General features: G+C 49.6%; 1 protein-coding gene across 13 annotated transcripts in view; it reads left to right on the top strand.

The window, feature by feature from the left end:
* The window catches only part of LOC127568548 (collagen alpha-1(XVIII) chain-like), a 308,942-nt gene that overhangs the window by 232,788 nt on the left and 57,423 nt on the right, over positions 1 to 18,731 (top strand). For 9 of the 13 annotated variants that reach the window (XM_052012503.1, XM_052012510.1, XM_052012540.1 and 6 more), the window contains 7 exons: positions 2,911 to 3,037; positions 8,351 to 8,436; positions 9,423 to 9,449; positions 11,495 to 11,674; positions 14,252 to 14,278; positions 15,843 to 15,905; positions 17,586 to 17,672. In XM_052012503.1, coding sequence (XP_051868463.1) covers positions 2,911 to 3,037; positions 8,351 to 8,436; positions 9,423 to 9,449; positions 11,495 to 11,674; positions 14,252 to 14,278; positions 15,843 to 15,905; positions 17,586 to 17,672 — 597 coding nt within the window. The remainder of the gene's footprint in view (positions 1 to 2,910; positions 3,038 to 8,350; positions 8,437 to 9,422; positions 9,450 to 11,494; positions 11,675 to 14,251; positions 14,279 to 15,842; positions 15,906 to 17,585; positions 17,673 to 18,731) is intronic. The other 4 variants (XM_052012475.1, XM_052012457.1, XM_052012485.1 and 1 more) reach the window with 4 other exon arrangements.

Below are 18,731 nucleotides of genomic sequence, written 5' to 3'. Positions count from 1 at the left end.
TGCTTCATCTCCCTCCTCCTCACCTCAGTTTATGGTGAGTGAGTGGCGCAAGGTGTTTAAGGAGGCGAGAAAGACAAAGAGATTTGGGGAGGGAATTTCTGAGCCGCTCCCTTAAATTCCCCAATAAGTGACTCTTATGAAATCCCCACGTTAATCCCTATTTTCTTGTAAGTGTGTTGTTGGAACTCAGAGATCAATAGGGTGTCAATGTTGCCAGTGTATTGTCACACCCACAAGCTTTTCTTTACAACTTTCCTTAGTAAAGATGGGTTTTCAAAACAAGAAAGTAAGTAGAACTGTTTTCAACCTCATGAGCTCAGAACCTCCCAAATTGCTTTGAACAAATGAGGTGAGGTGGGGGTCAGGATGGCTGGGGTTCTGTGCCTCTGGGGTTGAGCTCCAGGGTTACAGTCGCACTCCAAGACTGGGGCTTGCGCTGTAGACTGGCTCTCCCGGTGCAGTGTCGAGGGAGAGCCGCACCGTCACTGACGTGGCTGAGATGTTAGACCTCTCGGGAAGGTATAAAAGCTCCCACATCGGTGGTGCTGGGGAGGCTATCCCAGGCCCCCTGGCTGATCCTTGTCCCTCAAACAATTTCAGGAATACACGTCCCCTCATTGTGCTTGAGTGCTTTTTTGTGGAATCTTGCTGTGTGCAAATTAGTTGCTGCATTACCTTCATTACAACAGTGACTGCACTTGAAGAATACCATAGTGGGTTTTTGGTTCATACCTCCTTACAGCAGGGAAGGAAGGAGGCCACTCGGCCCATTGAAGCTGTGCCAGCTCTCAGAGCAATCCAGTCAATCCCATTCCTCCATAACCTATTCTTCACACATTCCTGTCAACTACCCCCCCCCCCCCCCCCCCCCCCCCAGATGCTACCACTCACCTTGACATTGGGGATGATTTACAGCGGCCGATTAACCTACCAACCTGCCTTTGGGATTTGGGAGGAGACCGGAGCACCCAAGCAGGCAGCGCCAGAGGTCAGGATCGAACCCGGGTCTCTGGAGCTGTGTGGCAGCAGCTCTACCAGCTGCGCCACTGGTGTCCTGAGGTCGTGAAGGGAAATGCCAGTCTTTGCCGGTGCCCCCTCGCTAGCGTACTGAGCTGCCCTCTGTGCCTGGTTCTGCGACAAGTCTATCAGAGCTGTCGCTAACTGAGGAGAGAGAGAGGAAGTGCTGAGGAACGTGCTGGACAGCATCCAGCTTGGCTGGTTTTGCTGCCTCCCACTGCTGCAACAGTGGCCCCTTCGAACCCAACCCCACAGCCGCATTCCCAGGAACAATGTGCCGCTTCAGGTCCAGCCGACTCAGCAAGGTCACAGGGTGCTTGCTGCTGCTCCTTCCAGCCAGGCTCACGTGTTTTGTGTCACCAGGAGAAGTCAGGGCCGGTGCTTGGTGCTCAAACGGGTCCTCCTGCCGGGACCCTCCAGAGTCGTGTCCATGGTCGCGTGCTAAACCCTGTCAGAAGGGGTATTGGTATTAGTGTCTGGTTTATTATTGTCGCTTGTACCAAGGTACAGTGACAAACTTGTCTTGCATACTGATCGTACAGGTCAATTCATTACACAGTGCAGTTACATTGAGTTAGTACAGAGTACATTGAGGTAGTACAGGTAAAAACAATAACAGTACAGAGTAAGATGTCACAGCCACAGGGAAGTGCAGTGCAGGTAGACAATAAGGTGCAAAGTCATAACATGGTAGACTGTGAGGTCAAGGGTCCACTTCATCGTATAAGGGAACCGTTCAATAGTCTTATCACAGTGGGATAGAAGCTGTCCTTGAGCCTGGTGGTATGTGCCCTCGGGCTCCTGTATCTTCTGCCTGATGGGAGAGGAGGGAAGAGAGAATGACCCGAGTGGGTGGGATCTTTGATTATGCTGGCTGCTTCACCAAGGCAGCGAGAGGTAAAGACAGGTGGGTTTAAGCACGGGGAGCTCTGCTGCATGTTGGATGAGACGCCAACACTTTGCGGAGGGTGTGCAAGATCTGAGGGTATATTACTGAAAGGTGCAAGGTACAGTTGTGGCCAGTTTCTATCCCTCCATCAATACCACTTCCACAGGTTGCCCGATGGCTCCATGAAGCTGTCCAAGGCTCCATATAAAGGCAGAGAAACAAAGGACTGCAGATGCTGGAATCTAGACGAAAAACACGGTGATTCTGGAGGAACTCAGCAGGCCAGGCAGCATCCATGGAGAAAAGCAGGCGGTCAACGTTTCGGGTCAGGACCTGCCCGCACCTGCCTATCACTATCTCTGTCCTGCATCTATCTCTCACCACCCTGTGCCCACCCCGCCTCCCCTCTTTTGTCCACCTATCACTGCTCTGTTTTCCCTCTTTTCTATTGGGCTTCCCCTTTTCTCATCTTAAGTCCTGAAGAAGGGTCCTGACCCAAAACATTGACCGCCTGCTTTTCTCCACGGATGCTGCCTGGACTGCTGAGTTCCTCCAGAATCACCGTGTTTTTCATCCATATAAAGGCAAGCTGGTACTTATGGACCATACCTGGTTGCACCACAATGGCAATGCCCTCCTGTTGGGTGAATGTGCTCCCTCGGTCACGTTGAGTAGGGCATTCCAGCAACAGTGAAGGAACAGCAGTGTCGATCCAGTTGGGTTGGTGTGTGACAAGAAGGGGAGCTGGGAGGTGTTGTGGCTATGAGGCTGCTGCCCTTGGGTGTACAATAGGTGAAGGGCTTGGGCTCTAGAGATGAGGCTGAGAGTCTCTGGTAGTTCCTGTCCATGATGCACACTGCAGTCAAATAGGCCCAGAGATGTAAGGGTTGGTTTATTTGCTGCGTTCAAGTGAAGGGTGGGGGGTGGTGGTGACCGGTTTGTCACCACGGCTTACGCCCCTTTCCCACATTCCTTCCCTGAAACAAGGTCTGGTTTTCCCACAGGTGACCCCTCCTTCATACCGTCCCCCAGAGCACCCACCGGTTCACCCACCCCCCACCAGCAGAGAGAGAACTGTGTCACCGCGGCCAGTCCATGAGTCCGTCAAATGGACAGCTGTGGCGGAGGGAGGTAGGACATCTTCATCTGGTCTGGTGCACTGTCTCCATCTGACAACTTCATGTGCTTGTATTATGCGTGTGCGCCTGTGTGTATGTGCATACGTGTATCTGTGAGCATGTGTGTGTGCATGGAGAGGTATGCACATGTGGGTATGTGTGCATACATGTGTATGTGTGTGTATGTGTGTGTCTCTGTATCTGCGTGTCTACGCGTGCACATGTGTGTTAGTGTCTGTGTGTGTGTGTGTGTGTGTGTGTGTGTGTGTGTCTATATGTCACTGCGCATGTGTGTGTGTGTGTGTGTGTGTGTGTGTGTGTGTGTGTGTGTGTGTTTGTTGGAACTCATTCCTGCCTCAACATATGGCTTTAAGTCATACAGCACTGAAACAGGCCCTTCGGCCCACCGAGTCTGTACTGACCATCAAGCACCCATTTACACTAATCATTCTCCCCACATTCCCATCATCTCCCCCCAGATTCTACCCCTCACCTACACACAGTGACTAACATCTGCAGCTGAAATCTGGTTGCTGCCTTTGCCACCTTCCCCGACTATTGCACTCTCTTGTGATCGGCCTCGTCCATTCGATCCTCTGTAAACCAGAGGACGTCCAAAACTGGACCGCCCGGGTCCCAGCTCACCATCACCCTTGTTCTCACTGACCTACTGAGCAAGCAGAGCCTTGATGTCCCACCCCTCCGTGGCCCTCCCCCCCCCGCCCCCAAGGCCCTGTAACCCTCCCTGACGCCCGCACTCAGCAGTCCTCGCCTCGCCTCGCCTCGCCTTCCTTTGCTCCACCCTCCAAGCCTCACCTAAGCTCTGGAAGTCCCAAAACAAACCTTCCCACTTTGTTCTCCTCCTTTGTCATAACCCCACCTCTTGGGCTTGGCTCCTGATTGCCTGCCTCGCTGTGCCCTGGTGCGGCCCTGTATCAATGCCTGTCTGGCGGGGTTCCCGTGGAGCACCCCAGGAGATTTCACCCCGTATGGCGTGCTGCACAGTGCTAGGCACCGCTGGCCCTGAACTTCACACCCACCAGTGTGACTCACTGCATCAGGTCGCAAGGTGGGAAGGGCCCATGTTAGACCTTAAGATCAAGTGAAATTTGGTGCTGAAGTCTCGGGTCCCTTGAGTTTGCAACCCTCTGGGATTGTCCCGCAGTCTCTGGGCGTTATGGATTAACCCCGTGATAATTCCACATTGCACGAAGTGCATTTTGGTCGTCCGCCCTGATATCTCTTTCTGTGGCCTGTTCTGTTCGATGCTGCTCTTACCAAAACCCACATTTTGCTTCATTAAAGGTGGCTATTAACACAAGTGGTGATGTTGTTTTAATTTGATTTACTTAATGCAAACCTTTTATTAGCTGCTTGAACTAGTGATGGGGAGAGGGTGACAGGAGGTTGCGTGCGTTCCGCAGAGTCTCGAGGCTTGCGCCGGAGCTTCGCCAGGACAGATATTGGGACCCATGCACCCGGTCGGGCCCCACTCTCACTCCCTGCCTGCTCAAGGCTTTGTCAGAGCAGCTCTGAGAGAGCCGAGTGTCAGTCACGGCAGGTCACTCATTGGTTTGCTGTCCACTGTGACGGCTGGAGGGTGGTGTCACTGTTTGTTGGGGCTGCTGGTGGGTGGTCTCACTGTCTACTGGAGCTGTTGGTGGGTGGGTCTCACTGTCCACTAGAGATGTTGGTGGGTGGGTCTCACTGTGTACTGGAACCGCTGGTGCATGGTCTCAGCATCTACTGGAGTTGACATTGGGTAGTCTCACTGTTTACAGGAACTACTGGTGGGTGGTTTCACGGTCTACTGGAGCTGCTGGTGGTTGTCTCTGTCTACTGGAGGTGTTTATGGGTGGTCTCACTGTCTACTGGAGCTGCTGGTGAGTGGTCTCACTGTGTACTGGAACTGTTGGTGGGTCGTCTCACTGTGTACTGAAGCTGTTGGTGGGTGGTCTCACCGCCGAGACCAGCTGATGTTGCAGGAAACAGAGCTGGTGGTGAAGAAAGGGATGGAGTTTTTACCACCTTTCATGACCTTTAACTACCCCGATGATGAACTTTGTTACAGCCAATGAAGTCATTTTGAGGTACATTCAGTGTTGGATCTGAGGAGAACAAGGCAACCAAATGCACAGCAACTTCCCACATATGACAATGTAATGATAACCTGACTATCTGCTTTTTGTTGTTGGTTCGGGGGTAATTATTGCCCAGATCACAAGGTAATCTACTGCGATTTGAAATATCACTTTGGCATATTCTGTGTCTGTCTGGAGAGCAGAAAGGCTGTCTGTTTAATATTGCAGCCAGAAAATGGCACCTCCAGGAACTATCGTACCCAAGACCCGACTATTGGGCTTCAACCCACGATCTTCTGAGGAAAGGACATGCATGTTGCCACTGCCACAGTGTGACTCTGCCTCATACTCTGGACTGGGGCTGCTGGGAGGCTGGCAGTGGATTGGCTGCTGCAAGATTGGCAGTGAATTGGCTTCTGGCTGGCTGACAGCGGATTGGCTGCAGGGAGACTAGCAGCAGATTGGTTGTTGGTAGGTTGGCAGCGGATTGGCTTCTGGGTGACTGGCAGCAGATTGGCAGCTGAGAGATTGGTAGATGATTAGCGGCTGAGAGACTGCTGATGAATTCTTTGTGCAAACTTTCCATGTTGGTCCAATATTGAAAGAGCTGCAGTGAAGCACTTCATTTGGCTGTACTATCGAAAGGACAGTTGTGCTCGGTCAGCTGCTTCAGATCGCAGGGATTAAAAGATTACTTCTGAAAACATGTAATTTCCTCCTGTGGATTATGGTGGATTAGGCAGGAATTGATTTTGGATTTCCCTTTTTCTCCTTCCACCACTCACCCTATTTCGCTTTCTCCATCCCAGTGTCTCTCTCTCTCTCTCTCTCTCTCTCTCTCTCTCTCTCTCTCGCCATCTCTTCTTCTGTATTTCTCCGAAACATCGAACCCAAACTTCATCTCAGCTCAGGTGGGAGTTCACAGATCCCCTTGCACTGCTTCAAAGACATTCTCCTGGTGAAAGTACAATTGTAATTCCTTAACCAACATTGCTAAAGCAGGTCATCTGGTCATTTATGATTTTGCTCCATATGGGATCTTGCTGTGTAAATATTTTGGTGGCTTTGTTTCCTTGATTACAGCACAGTGTTTCTGATTGGTTGTGAAGCAGTGTGGGACATTCAAGGGTGCTGGAAGGAGCCACTTGAACACAAGTCTTTCTTTGCACTGGATATCGAGGATCTTCCAGTAATGATAACAACAACCACCTCCAATTATAGAGAGCCTTCAAACCAGAAAAGCATCCCAAGGCAATTCACGGGAGCCTTACTGAACAAGTCTTGATAAGCTACTTAAGGTGATCTTAAGGCAGCCGACCAGAAGCTTGGACTGAGGGAAACGATAAGGGAGAAGGAGATGTGGAGAGATTTAGGGAGAGAGTTCCAGAGTACGGGGGAAACCATGGCATTTGATGAAGCAATTATAGTCCAGGAGAGTCGAGGGACCAGGAGTGCTCATATTTCCATAATATACAAGGGGGCCATTTGGCCCACTGAGCCCATGCAGGTCCTCAGAGCAATTCCATTCATCCCAGTCCCCCACTTATTCTCCTGCAACCTATTTCCCACACTCTTTCTCCTGCCACCCACCTACACACTAAGGGCAATTCACAGCAGCCCAATTAACATCTCTGGGATGTGGGAGGAAATTGGAACACCCGGGGGAGTCCCACATGGTCAGAGGGTGAACACGCAAGCTCCACACAGACAGCACCTGAGGTCAGGACTGAACCCCGGTTGCAAGTGCTCTGAGGCAGCCGCACTAACTGCTGTAGACTGGGGGAGGTTGTGGAGAGGGGTGAGGTTGCATAAGGCTGCCAGTAGCACAGAGAACGGTGGGTCAGGGATCTGCACCACATGAGTATCCTGTGACAGAGTGTGAAGGGCCTTGTGCTCTGGGCTGCCTGCTGGTGCTGTATGTTGGGTCACAGTGCCGCCCACTGGTAGAAGGATGAAGTTACACAACAAGCAGCAGTGTTAAATGGTCGGGGAGTGTTTGTGTGTGAGTGTGTGTCTGTGTGCGTCTGTGTTGGTGTGTGTGTTGTCTGTGTTGGTGTGTGACTGTGTGAGTGGGTGTCTATGTTTGTGTCTGTGTGTGAGTGTGTGTGTTTGTGTGTCTGTATGTGTGTGTCTGAGTTATGTTAAAACATTGCATGTTTATGTGTGGAAACATTACACCTTTGTTTTTCTGTGTGCGTGTGTATGTTTATGCGTGTGTCTGTGTTTATGTGTTTGTGTGTGTGTGTGTTTATGTGTGTGTGTGCTGTTCCATAGACCTTCTACTATCAGCGTATAAGGCATTGCCAGGTGGTGGGTGATGCAGGAATGGCCATAGTTGGAGGGTTAGGGTAAACTACGGTGAGCTGGAGGGAAGGGGTGAGTGTACTGAACAGAAGGGAGGTGAGTGCACACAGCAGAGGGGGCGGTGGTGAGTGCAGTGAGTGGATGATGGGGTGAGTGCAGAAAACGGAGGGGGGAGGCTCTCAAGGGGAGCATTGGAACAGGGGAGGTCGGAGATGCAGGCAGGCAGCTGGTCTGCAAGGGTGCAACATTTACACACACACAAACATGCAATGTTTTAACATAAACACGTACACACAAGTACAGACATACACATTCACACACAAACACAGACACACATACACAAACACTTACCTGTTGACACTGCATGGACTGACATATCTGCTGACTGACACACACTCACTGTGTGACACAATCACCAACTGATACACTCAGACTACATGGTACACGTACTAGTTGATACGCACATATGATACTAAAGACTGCCTGACACAGTCCCCACCCGATACACTCCCCACCCCACACACTCCCCACCCCACACACTCCCCTTGACACACTCCCCCGACACACTCCCCACCCCACACACTCCCCCTGACACTCTCCCCCTGACACACTCCCCACCCCACACACACCCCACCTCACAGACACCCCCTGACACACTCCCCCCACACATGCCGCACCCCACACACTCCCCACCCCACACACGCCCCACCTGATACACGCCCCAGCTGACACATTCAGCTGGCTGTTACACCTGCTGAGCCTCTTCGCCTGATGCTGCCTGCGGACCTGTGCTCCAGCCGAGCTGTAACTGACCGCTGAAGGAGCCCAGCTCCGAATCACCGGCTTCCTACGGAAGCCACTGCCCTCCCTCCTGGTGTGGCCGAGTGTGAAACGACCAGTCCCCGACAGGCTGCTCTCATCTTCCCTTTATTGGCCTGCAGGTGAGAGGAGGAGCCAGGAGACGCACAGCCCAAAAGGTGACAGAGGCTTGAGTGTTGGAGCAGTCACCACAATCAAAGGAGAAAAGGTATGGAACAGCCTGGAGCAGGAGCCATGGAATGGATTTGTTGATGATCAAGCTCCTCTTCGGGTCGCTGGTTATCACCCAGCTTCGATGGTCTGAACCCATGGCGATGGCCTGTGCTTCTTGATAACCACCTCCAGAGGGCAGCCTAGAGCCATGCTCTCCCAAACTGTGCCATAACTCTGAGCTGTTTTAATGCTCATTGTAAACCCGTCACCGTTGCAACCTTTTCCAGAGGACCGTCTGCAAAAGGAGAAACTTCCACACTACTGATTGGCATGGATGTGGTGGGCCGAACAGACATCGATGCCGTATGACTCAATGGCCATGTTTCCGTTTGTGGGGGAGCCGGACTCCCAGGCCCACGTGGAGCTCGTTGCCTTACTCCACACCACAGACAGAGCCCACCCCTTGAGTCCACCCAGCAGCCAGCCATTGCCTGGTCCTCCCACACCCCTTCATTCATCACCACTCGGCCTATCCAACCAGCGCCAGCTTCCTAACCCAACGCCAGCCCTTCCCCCTGCCTGCACTTTCTTCTCACCGTGCACCTCCTGGATTCTCTTCTGAAATCAGTGTGCACCTGCCCTCTCTGATATCAGATTCCCGATCAAGGCCACTTGCCACATTGTGGAAGAAATCCTCTGGTTCAGTTACGAGTTGTTTTAAATCTGTGTCCTCTGTCATTGGATCAAATCCCTTTTGTCCTTATTTACTCCTGCAGTTACTTCATCATTTCAAACACCTTGATTAAATCTCCCCTTAACCTTCTCTGCTGAGAGGTGTGCACCAGCCTCTCCATCAAAGATGTGGAGAAGCGTAACGGGTTAAGGAACGTGCTGGCACTTTCAAACCAGAGCCACCACACAGGTTGGCATTGCCGTTGGTTTATCCTTGGGCTGGTTGTCCGCAAAGGGCCGCAGTGCTGGATCGGATAAATTGATAAGCCTGTGTTTCTGACCTGATTCTTCTTTGCTTCCTCCTTGCAGGGTGATAGAGGCGATCCCGGAGAAAAGGTAGAGTATAGTCGGAATGCCGCTGGAGCTTTTATGTTCCTGGAATTATCTGTAGAATTTGGCCCACGGTGTCTGTACTGTCCTCCAGCTTCCCTGCCGTTACCCCTTGCTCTGCAGTTTTTTCTGTTTCCATCAACCATCTGATTTATTTTTGTAAATTAGTATTGAACTTACTTAGTCTTTTCAGGAGCAAACATTGAATTTCTCCTGATCTCCTTGTAAATCAAAATAACAAACTGCGGATGATTGAAATATAAACAGAAAATGCTGGAAACACTCAGCAGGTCAGGCGGCATCTGTGGAGAGAGGAACAAAGTTGACCTGAATCGTTAACTCTGTTTATCTCTCCATCTCCTCTCTGGTTCTTTTGCACATTATCTTAAATCCTCTGCTTCCTGTTGCTCTTGCCAGGGGAAAGATCTTCTCCTGATCAGTTTGATCCAAGTCCTTTCATTCTTTGGGGTATGAACACTGAATTTTCCAGTTTCAGGTAACCCACACCCTCTGTGATCTTTTCCCACTCCTACTGGCCCACCAAGGTTCTCTCTCCCCTTGTTCACCTTTCCCATTGTCCCCCTCACCCCACCATTACCTAGATCTGTCACCCTCCCCAGCCTGCTTCATCTGCCCCTCGCCCACACACTCATCTTCTCCCTTGACCTACCTTTCCTATCCCCTCCCCTCACCAGACTCCATCTGCCCATCGTCCCCCTCCTCACCTGGTGCCACCTATCACCTACCAGCCCATGTCTCACCCCTCCATCGTGCCTTTCTATACTGGTTATCTTGCGTTGATGCAGCGTCTCAATCCAAAACGTTAACCGTCCCCCGGCCTCCACAGATGCTGCCTGACCTGCTGAGTTCCTCCAGCAGCTTGTCTTTTGCCCCCTCGTTCTTCACTCTGCTTCCACTGCCCTTTCCGATACTGGACTGCTGATCTCAGCCACTTGGCACACTATAGAAGAAATCCTCCGGTTCATTAGAGAGTTACTTTAAATCCGTGTCCTCTGGTGACATTCGAAACTGTTTGTCCTTATTTACTCCTGCAACCACTTCATCATTTTAATCACTTCGATTAGATCTCCCCCTTAACCTCCTCTGTTGAGAGGTGGGCACCAGCCTCTCCATTTCAGGTGTGGAGAAGCCCAACAGATTAAAAAAACGTGCTGGCACTTTTATTGCAGAGCCACAATACAGGCTGGCATTTCTGGACTCAGGGCAATCAGTCACGAGATCCCTCAACCTGTAGCCAGCGGTTTGGACTCACACCACCTGCTCTGGCTGAAAGTCTCACACACAAAATGCTTCAGTCCTGCTGAAGGGTCTTGACCCAAAATGTCGACTATTTATTTCCCTCTGTAGATGCTGCCCGACCCGCTGAGCTCCTCCAGCGCTTTGTGTGTGTTGCTCCAGCTTCCAGCATCTGCAGGGTCTCTTGTGTCTCTGGCTGAGAGCCCCACAGGTTCTGAGACCCTGTGTTATCGGAAGGCTAGGTTTCTGCCTCCACATTGTAGCTGCTAGAGCCACACTATGGCTGCTCAATCTCCGGGTTAATGTAGCCCTCCAACCCTTGTGAGTTTATTACTGGGATAGTATCATTTTCCAGCTGTCTGACTTGGGATAAGCACCGTTTGCAAGACCCCGCAATGGGTGTGAATATGGTTACCAGGGAGGGTAGTGGCTGAGGTAACCTTCTGGCCATCCAAGTCCCTGCTGACTCATGCCAAGCCCTGTTTACCTACCATCCCTGTGCCCGCTGACTTACACAGGCTCCCACTCCACCAGCTTCCCTTTTCCAGGACCTCCGTGCCCTCATCCTTCCCGATCAATGCTTCCTCCAGCGCCCCTGCAAGTTCTGCCCTTGGATTTTACTCACCCGTGTTGGAGGGCATGCCCTGACTTGGAATTCCCTCCCCTCCAACTTCTCTTCCATTAGGATGTCCCCTACATCCCGCCACTTGGACCGAGCTTCCAGTCTCCTGTACCAGTCTCTGTGGGTGTTGGAGCAGTGAGGGTCTCACATTTCTCTCCTCCCCAAAAATTAGGGCACAGCTGGATTTGGATATCGAGGGCCCAAGGGGGAGAAAGGAGACCCAGGGGTTCCTGGACCTCCTGGTCCCCTGGCAACGGTCCGGGATCGCGGTGACAGTCTTGCACTGGAACAGAACTTTGGTCTTCAAGGTCCCCCTGGGCCCCCTGGGCCCCCTGGGAGAGATGGGGAGCCGGTGAGTAGCAACAGGTTCAACCAGAGTGTGTGCCCCTGGTGTTTGCGTAAGGTTTCATTGTATGGAATTCCCTTCCTGCTGTTCCTGCCATGTTTTCGGACTCTTAATTCTACCTCTGTTATTAATTCCATTATTGTCACTTTACCATTGCTTTTTGCACTACAGATCGCAGTGTAACCTTTGCACCACTGTTGTTTTGCACTGATCGCTGTATTTATTGTTGTATTTATTATTAGCATGTACACTGTTCACTCTGTGAGCTTCAGATGAGTAAGGAATTTCATTACACCCTGGTGTATATAACAATAAACTAACTTGAATCTGGTAATTAAATAATACACAGACTTTATATTGCACCATGTAAGGATCAGAGGCTACCCAGAATTTTAGACACAAATTCAGCTCCATTCATCTGTGCTGGCCTTTGTATCCCAAACTAACTCCCTCCCAGCTCTCTCACCCTGTCACCTACTCCATTCGTCATTGTGTGTTTATCCATCTTCTCCTCAAAGGGATTGGATTTTGCTCCAACTCTTCCATGAGATTGTACTTTATGAGTCTCTGGAAAAGGAGCTTCCCCGAGGTCCTTATTGCATTAATCAGCGACTGTTGCTGCGTGGAAACTTCCAGCCTTTCATATTCCTGAAGGACTTCTGGTCTTGCCCTGCTCTTAGTTCTGGAGAGCGAAGAGTCCCAGTTCTTGCCCAATAGTAATAATCCCTGTTCTGGAAAATCCTTGTAAATGTCTCCTGAAGCTGCAGCCATGCTTCCAACTCCTTTCCCATAGAATCATAATTTTCCACTTTAAATTACATTTGCCAAGATTTTGCCCACTCATTTAACCTATTTGTGTATCCTGTTGCAGAATCCAAATATCCCCTCCCACCTATTTTCATGTCATCAGCAAACTTGAATAATTTACACTCTTGATGGTCAAACAATCCTTTTCCTCTTTTTCTTTTCACCTCTGTGAGTAGTTTATGAACTGACTATTCTGTTTATCAACCCTATGAATTAGTATTTCGGATAGTCACGTCTATGAAAATCAAAAGAAAACCGCAGATGCTGGAAATCTAAAATAAAAACAGAATGTAGGAGAAACACAACAGGTGTTGGAGGAAATCAGCAGGTCAGGCAGCATCCATGGAGGGAAATGGACAGTCGACGTTTTGGGTCGAGACCCTTCATCTGGACTGGCCTGACCCACTGAGTTCCTCCAGCACCTTTTGCGTTGCTCCAGATTCCAGCATCTACAGTCTCCTGTCTCTCCATCATGCTGGAAAAACTCAGCAGATCAGGCGATTGTGTGGGAACAGAAACAGTTGACGTTTCAAGTCAAGAACCCTCCGTCAGAACTCACTGCCACATCTCTTCCAGGAATACCTAGCCTGAAGAAGCTCTGTTCTCCTCTCCTGATGGGTTTTTGGTCTGTCTCTCTCGCCTTGTTCACCCTTGGCAGTGTCTCTTTCGCTGCTCGCATCCATGTCCAGGAATCAACTCACGAGGCTTGTGGGACGTTCCCAGTAGGTTGAGAACTCTACTGCAGGGGGCTCCTTGCTCTCTCGCCAATGCTCTTCCCTCTTCTATTGGGCCCAGTGTGAACTTGGCACAGGCTCATCTCCTGGGTCAGGTGTACCCTCGCCAACAGCCAGCAACAGCCAGGCTCTGCCCAGGTACTGACAGGGCAGAGTGCCGATCATGCATTCTATTGCCCATGCCCTATGAAGGAGAGAACCACCCCTCCCGCCTCGGAATATCCGTGGAATTTTGAAGCCTTCTCCTGGCACCTGGTAATTAGCCCTCCAGTTGTCTGCACCTTTCAGGATGCAGGGGTACATATTAAGGGACGCACCGAAGCTTTGTGCAGCCACCACAAAGGCTCGATGAGGTAGGACTGGCACTGGACACTGAGCGGCTGGGCCCCGTGTAATAACCTCTCAAACACCTCACTCATGGAACTGAGGTAAAGAATTCGTGGCATATTGACGTGGTGTAAAATTGCAAGTGAATGTAAAAGTGTATGGATAGACAATGCCTTATCCTGTTTGCACGATAGTATATTCCATGAATAAGGTTTATTTTTGAAAAGAAAGTTAGTTCTCCAGTAGCCTTGCTCTGATGGTCAGCCGGGCTACTCTGCTCATCCTCCAGTGGCATCATGGGAGTGTGGAGCCCCAGCCAAGCCAGCAGCTCAGCACCTCGCCCCTTGGGCAGTGCCTCGAGCCTGGCAGGACCCTCCACACCTTCCACCGGAGAGTACAAGCCCCAGTGCAGTGTGGGTTGGCCCTGGCCACTGACTGGAGGGCCTGTGGCCAAACTGATGAGCTCAGAACTTGCCAGGCTTGCTCTGTGGGGAAAGGGGGTTTTGTTCAAGAGACCTGTCCTTCCATTGCCCTGCATGGGTGAGAGGGGCTGAGTGGCCTCCTCACGTGCCAGGGCTCGAGTGCTCGAGACTTGAGTGTCTGCGGACGGGGCCACACACTTCCTGCGTCAGCCCGGCATTGTGAACTGTCCTAGATATCCTGTGGACTTATAACGTACTGGGACACTAATTTGTTGCATGTGTTTTTGTTACAGGGTGATCCTGGTGAAGATGGAAAACCAGTGAGTCACTTGTTTTTTTTAGACAGACATGTGCAACTCTGTGTGTGTTTGTGTGTGTGTGTGTGTGTGTGTGTGTGTGTGGGTGTGTGTGTGTGTGTGTGTGTGTGTTTGTGTGTGTGTGTGAAACATAGAACATAGAACAGTACAGCACAGAACACAATGTTGTGCTGACATAGCTAATCCCTCCTACCTACATTAATTAACCAAACTCACAATAGCCAAGATGGGTTGAACGGCCCTCTGAGCTTCCTATATTGGGCAGCACAGTGGCGCAGCTGGTAAAACCACTGACTCACAGCTCCAGAGACCCTGGTTCAATCCTGACTCCCAATGCTGTCTGTGTGGAGTTTGCACATTCTCCCTGTGACCGCGCTGGTTTCCTCCAGATGCTCTGGTTTCCTCCCATATCCTGAAGATGTGCGGGTTGGTGGGTTAATTGGCCACTGTAAATTTCCTCTAGTGTGCGGGTGAGGGGTAGAATTGAGGGAGGGGAGGTGGAGTTGTTGGGAATGTGGGGGGAATAAAATTAGTTTAGTGTAAGTGGGTGGTTGATGGTCAGCCTGGACTCGATGGGCTGAAAGGTCATTTCCCCTGCTGAATGACGCTGTGACTTCTTGTACAGCACTGGAAAATCAGTGAGAATTATAACAAATTAATTTTTAAGTACATTTATCTCTTCAAACTCCTCAGCTTTGGTTACATAGAAACATAAGATAGTACAACACAGAAACAGGTCCTTTGGCCCACTACGTCCATGCCAACCACGGTTCCAGATGAGACGAATCCCATCTGTCTGCACGTGGTTCTGCACATCCTCCTTCCCTGCCTGTTCGTGTACCTGTCTAAATGCCTCCTAACTGTTGCTATCGTTGTTACTTCTACCACCTCCCCTGGCAGTGCGTTCCAGGCACCTACCACCCCCTGTATAAAAAAATTGTTGCACAAATCTCATTTAAACTTTCCCGCTCTCACCTTGAAGCAATGCCTTCTAGTATTTGACATTTCCACGCAGGGAAAAAGACTCTATCTACCCTATCTATGCCTCTGATAATTTTCTATACTTCTATCTGGTCACCCCTCAGCCTCCGATGCTCCAGAGAAAGCAATCTTAAGTTTGTCCATCCTCTCCTTATAGCTAGTGCTCTCTAATCCATGCAACATCCTGGTGAACCTCTTCTGCATTCTCTCCAAAGCCTCCACATCCTTCCTGTAATGTGGCGACCGAAACTGCACACAATCCTCCAAATATGGTCTGACCAAAGTTTTATACGGATGCCATATGACATCTTAACTTTTATAATGCCCTGACCAATGAAGACAAGTATGCTGTATGCCTTCTTTACCACCCTATGCGCTTGTGTTGCCACTTTTAGGAAGCTATGGATTTGTACCCCATGGTTCCTCAGTACATCAGTGCCCCTAAGGGTCCTGCCATTTAATGTAAGCTTTCTCTTGCATTTGACCTTCCAAAAAGCAACACCTCACACATGTCCGGATTTTCATGTGAATACGTGCAAATGGAGGTTTAATGTAATTCCATTCTGCTTTGCTTTCCTTTGTTTAGGGTGAGATCGGTCCTCAAGGTTTCCCAGGAACTCCCGGTGACCAAGGACCTAAAGGAGATAAGGTGAGGGTGCAATAAGATTAGCTTTTGCCTCTGATTCCTTTTTTTTCTGGATTTCTTTGCTGTCGTGCACTACTTTGTAAGAAGGAAGAGTTGTCAAAATCTGGAAGAGCTACGTACTAAAGTGGATGATATTTTAACTCAAAATCACCTGGAATATAGGTTGATCAGGGACACAGTGTACACGATGATTGAAAGGGTTTGATGTGGTAGATAATGGGGAACCAGTTCCCCAGTGGGAGAGTCCAGTACATGAAGTAAAATCCTTAAAGTTGCAGCTAGACTACTCAGAGGCATCATCGGGAAACAGAGGGGCCTGGAATTCCGAATCTTCAAAGGAGCTGTTGATTCTGGGCCAGGAAAGGTGAGGTGAGAGGAGGAGGGTGAGCAATGGAAGATTTGAAAACTGAGATTCAGAGATTCTTGTAGACAGCAAGATTAGGGAACCAGGACATATAACGAAGGAAGAGGAGGCACAAGAGACTGCAGATGCTGGAATCTGAAGTAAAAAGTAAGCTGCTGGAGGAACTCAGCAAGCCAGACAGTGTCTGTGGAGGGAAATGGACAGTCGATGTTTCGGATTGAGACCCTTCGTCTGGAGTCCAGAAAGATGAAGATCTTGTCAATTTCCCTCCACAGATGCTGCCTGACCTGCTGAGTTCCTCCAGCAGTTTGTTTTTTTTGCTAACAAAGGAAGAGGTTAGCCTTGATTGACTGGAATGGTAGGAAAGTGCTGAATGGCCTCTCGTCTCTATTTCCATCAGCAGGGAAAATTCAGTTCTGAACAAGGAGTGTACCCGATTTCTCCTCATTGGCAAGAAATTTCCTTGGCTACTTCAGACATTGTGGTGGTGTTCAAAATTGTAAATAAGCCAAGCCATTAGTGAAGGGTGCTTGTGGATCAGATGGAACATGATCACATCTCTGCCTCTGGTGTTCTTTTTTGACTAATTTAATTTTAATTCTCTCGCTGCTGTGGTGGGATTTGAATTTGTGTCTCCAGATCATTAGTCCTGGCCTCTTAATTAACAGTCTAGTAAAGCCGTTGTGCAATCACATCCCGCATAGCTAAAGCCCACTGACCAACAGGAGCAGCCAAATTACCAAAACATCATAAACATGCGTTATCTGAAATGAAAACAGAACTCTGGAAATGCTCAGCAGTTCAGGCAGCATCTGTGGAGAGCAAAATAGAGCTAATGTTTCACCAAAGGATCTTTGACCCGAAACATTAACTCTGATTTTCTCTCCACGGCATTTTCTGTTTTTATCTCAGATTTCCAGCACCAGTGGTTTTTTGATTCACTCTTGCATCAATCTGAAGTGAAGCACGGTCCCAGTGCTCACTGGCAAGGTCAGGTTCCCTGATAAACCTGCACCTCAAGTTAGCTGTGTTACTGGAGTGCTAATCAAGAGGCCAGGACTAATGACCTAGAGGCATGAGTTCAAATCCCACGTAAAAGCACCCATGGCAGAGATGTGATCATGCAGAATGTCTTAGTCCCATCTGATTCATGAATGCCCTTGACTAATAGATTGGCTTACACAGGATTCTGGACCCACTTACCAAGCTCAAGGGCAATTGGGGTGTAATAAATGATTGGGTCAACTAGTGAATTAATAAATAGACTGCGGTGGACAGGAGCATGTCAGAGTAAGTGCCTGTCTTCATGTCCTTCACAGGGTGACCCAGGGATTGGAATCGAAGGACCAAGAGGACCTCCTGGACCACCTGGACCTCCGGGCCCCTCTGCCAGGACAGACAAACTCGTAAGTGGATTTTCCAACCCACAAGTTGCGGTGAAAGGAAGGTTGATAACCAAATCCATAAAAAGGATCTCAAATTTACACAACGTTTTTCACAAGCTCAGGATGTCCCAAAATGCTCTTGCAGTCATTGAAGTGCAGTTAACGTGTGGCCACTGTTGTAATGGGAGAAATGCAGTGGCTGATTTGTGCACAGCATTCTCCCACAAACACATAATGTGACAATGACTAAAGAATATATCTTAAAGGATATTGGTTGAGGGACAGTTGTTGCAGATCCCTGCTCTGTCATAGAGAGATACAGCACAGAAACAGGCCTCTGGCAACAGGCTAAGCCATCCTCCCTGGCAAACTGTTAAAGTTGTCGAAGAATGTTACATTACTGAATACCTCTGACACAGGGTATTCAAAAATTGTTACAAATCGAACCAAATATTTTTAAAAATTTCAATATATTTGTAGAGAAATAGAACATAAAACACATGATGACACTTAAGTAAATAATTAATTCACAGTGCAAATTGCTTCAGATGTACCAAGGTCGCTCACAGCTATTCCTCTCCACTGATGTCTCTATTCATGTAACAAAGTAACCCTCCATTGCATTGTGTGTTAGACTCAGAGCAGATCTGACAGTTCAAAACTGGGCATACATGAGGCACTGTGGGCCACCAGCAGCAGCAGAACGTACATCAGCACAATCTGTAACCTTGTGCCCTGGCATTTCCCTCATTCTTCAATATCAAGCTAGGGGAATCAACCCTGGCTCAATGAGGGGTGCCAGCAATGCCAAGATCCCAGACAAGAAGAGAAAAAAAGGTGCAGAGGACAGATTGCCCCCATGCTGAGTTCTTGCAGGAAGCTGGACTCCACAAGGACGGCAGCCGTGGACCACTGTGCCAGCAAATGTCTGTCAGGAAGTGTTACCGTGAGAATAGTGGGCTTGCTGTTTCCAGGGGAAATGCCAGCCGCTTCAAGTGGAGGCATTTGTGAGGCATATCCCGGGTATTGCTCAAGTTAGTGGTCCTCGAGTGACTTTCAGATCCACTCTACTCCGAGGAG

The sequence above is a fragment of the Pristis pectinata genome, chromosome 1 (assembly GCF_009764475.1).
Source record: "Pristis pectinata isolate sPriPec2 chromosome 1, sPriPec2.1.pri, whole genome shotgun sequence".
Taxonomy (NCBI): Eukaryota; Metazoa; Chordata; class Chondrichthyes; order Rhinopristiformes; family Pristidae; genus Pristis; species Pristis pectinata.
The sequence above is the reverse complement of the archived record's forward strand: the minus strand, read 5'-3'. Positions and strand labels throughout refer to the sequence as shown.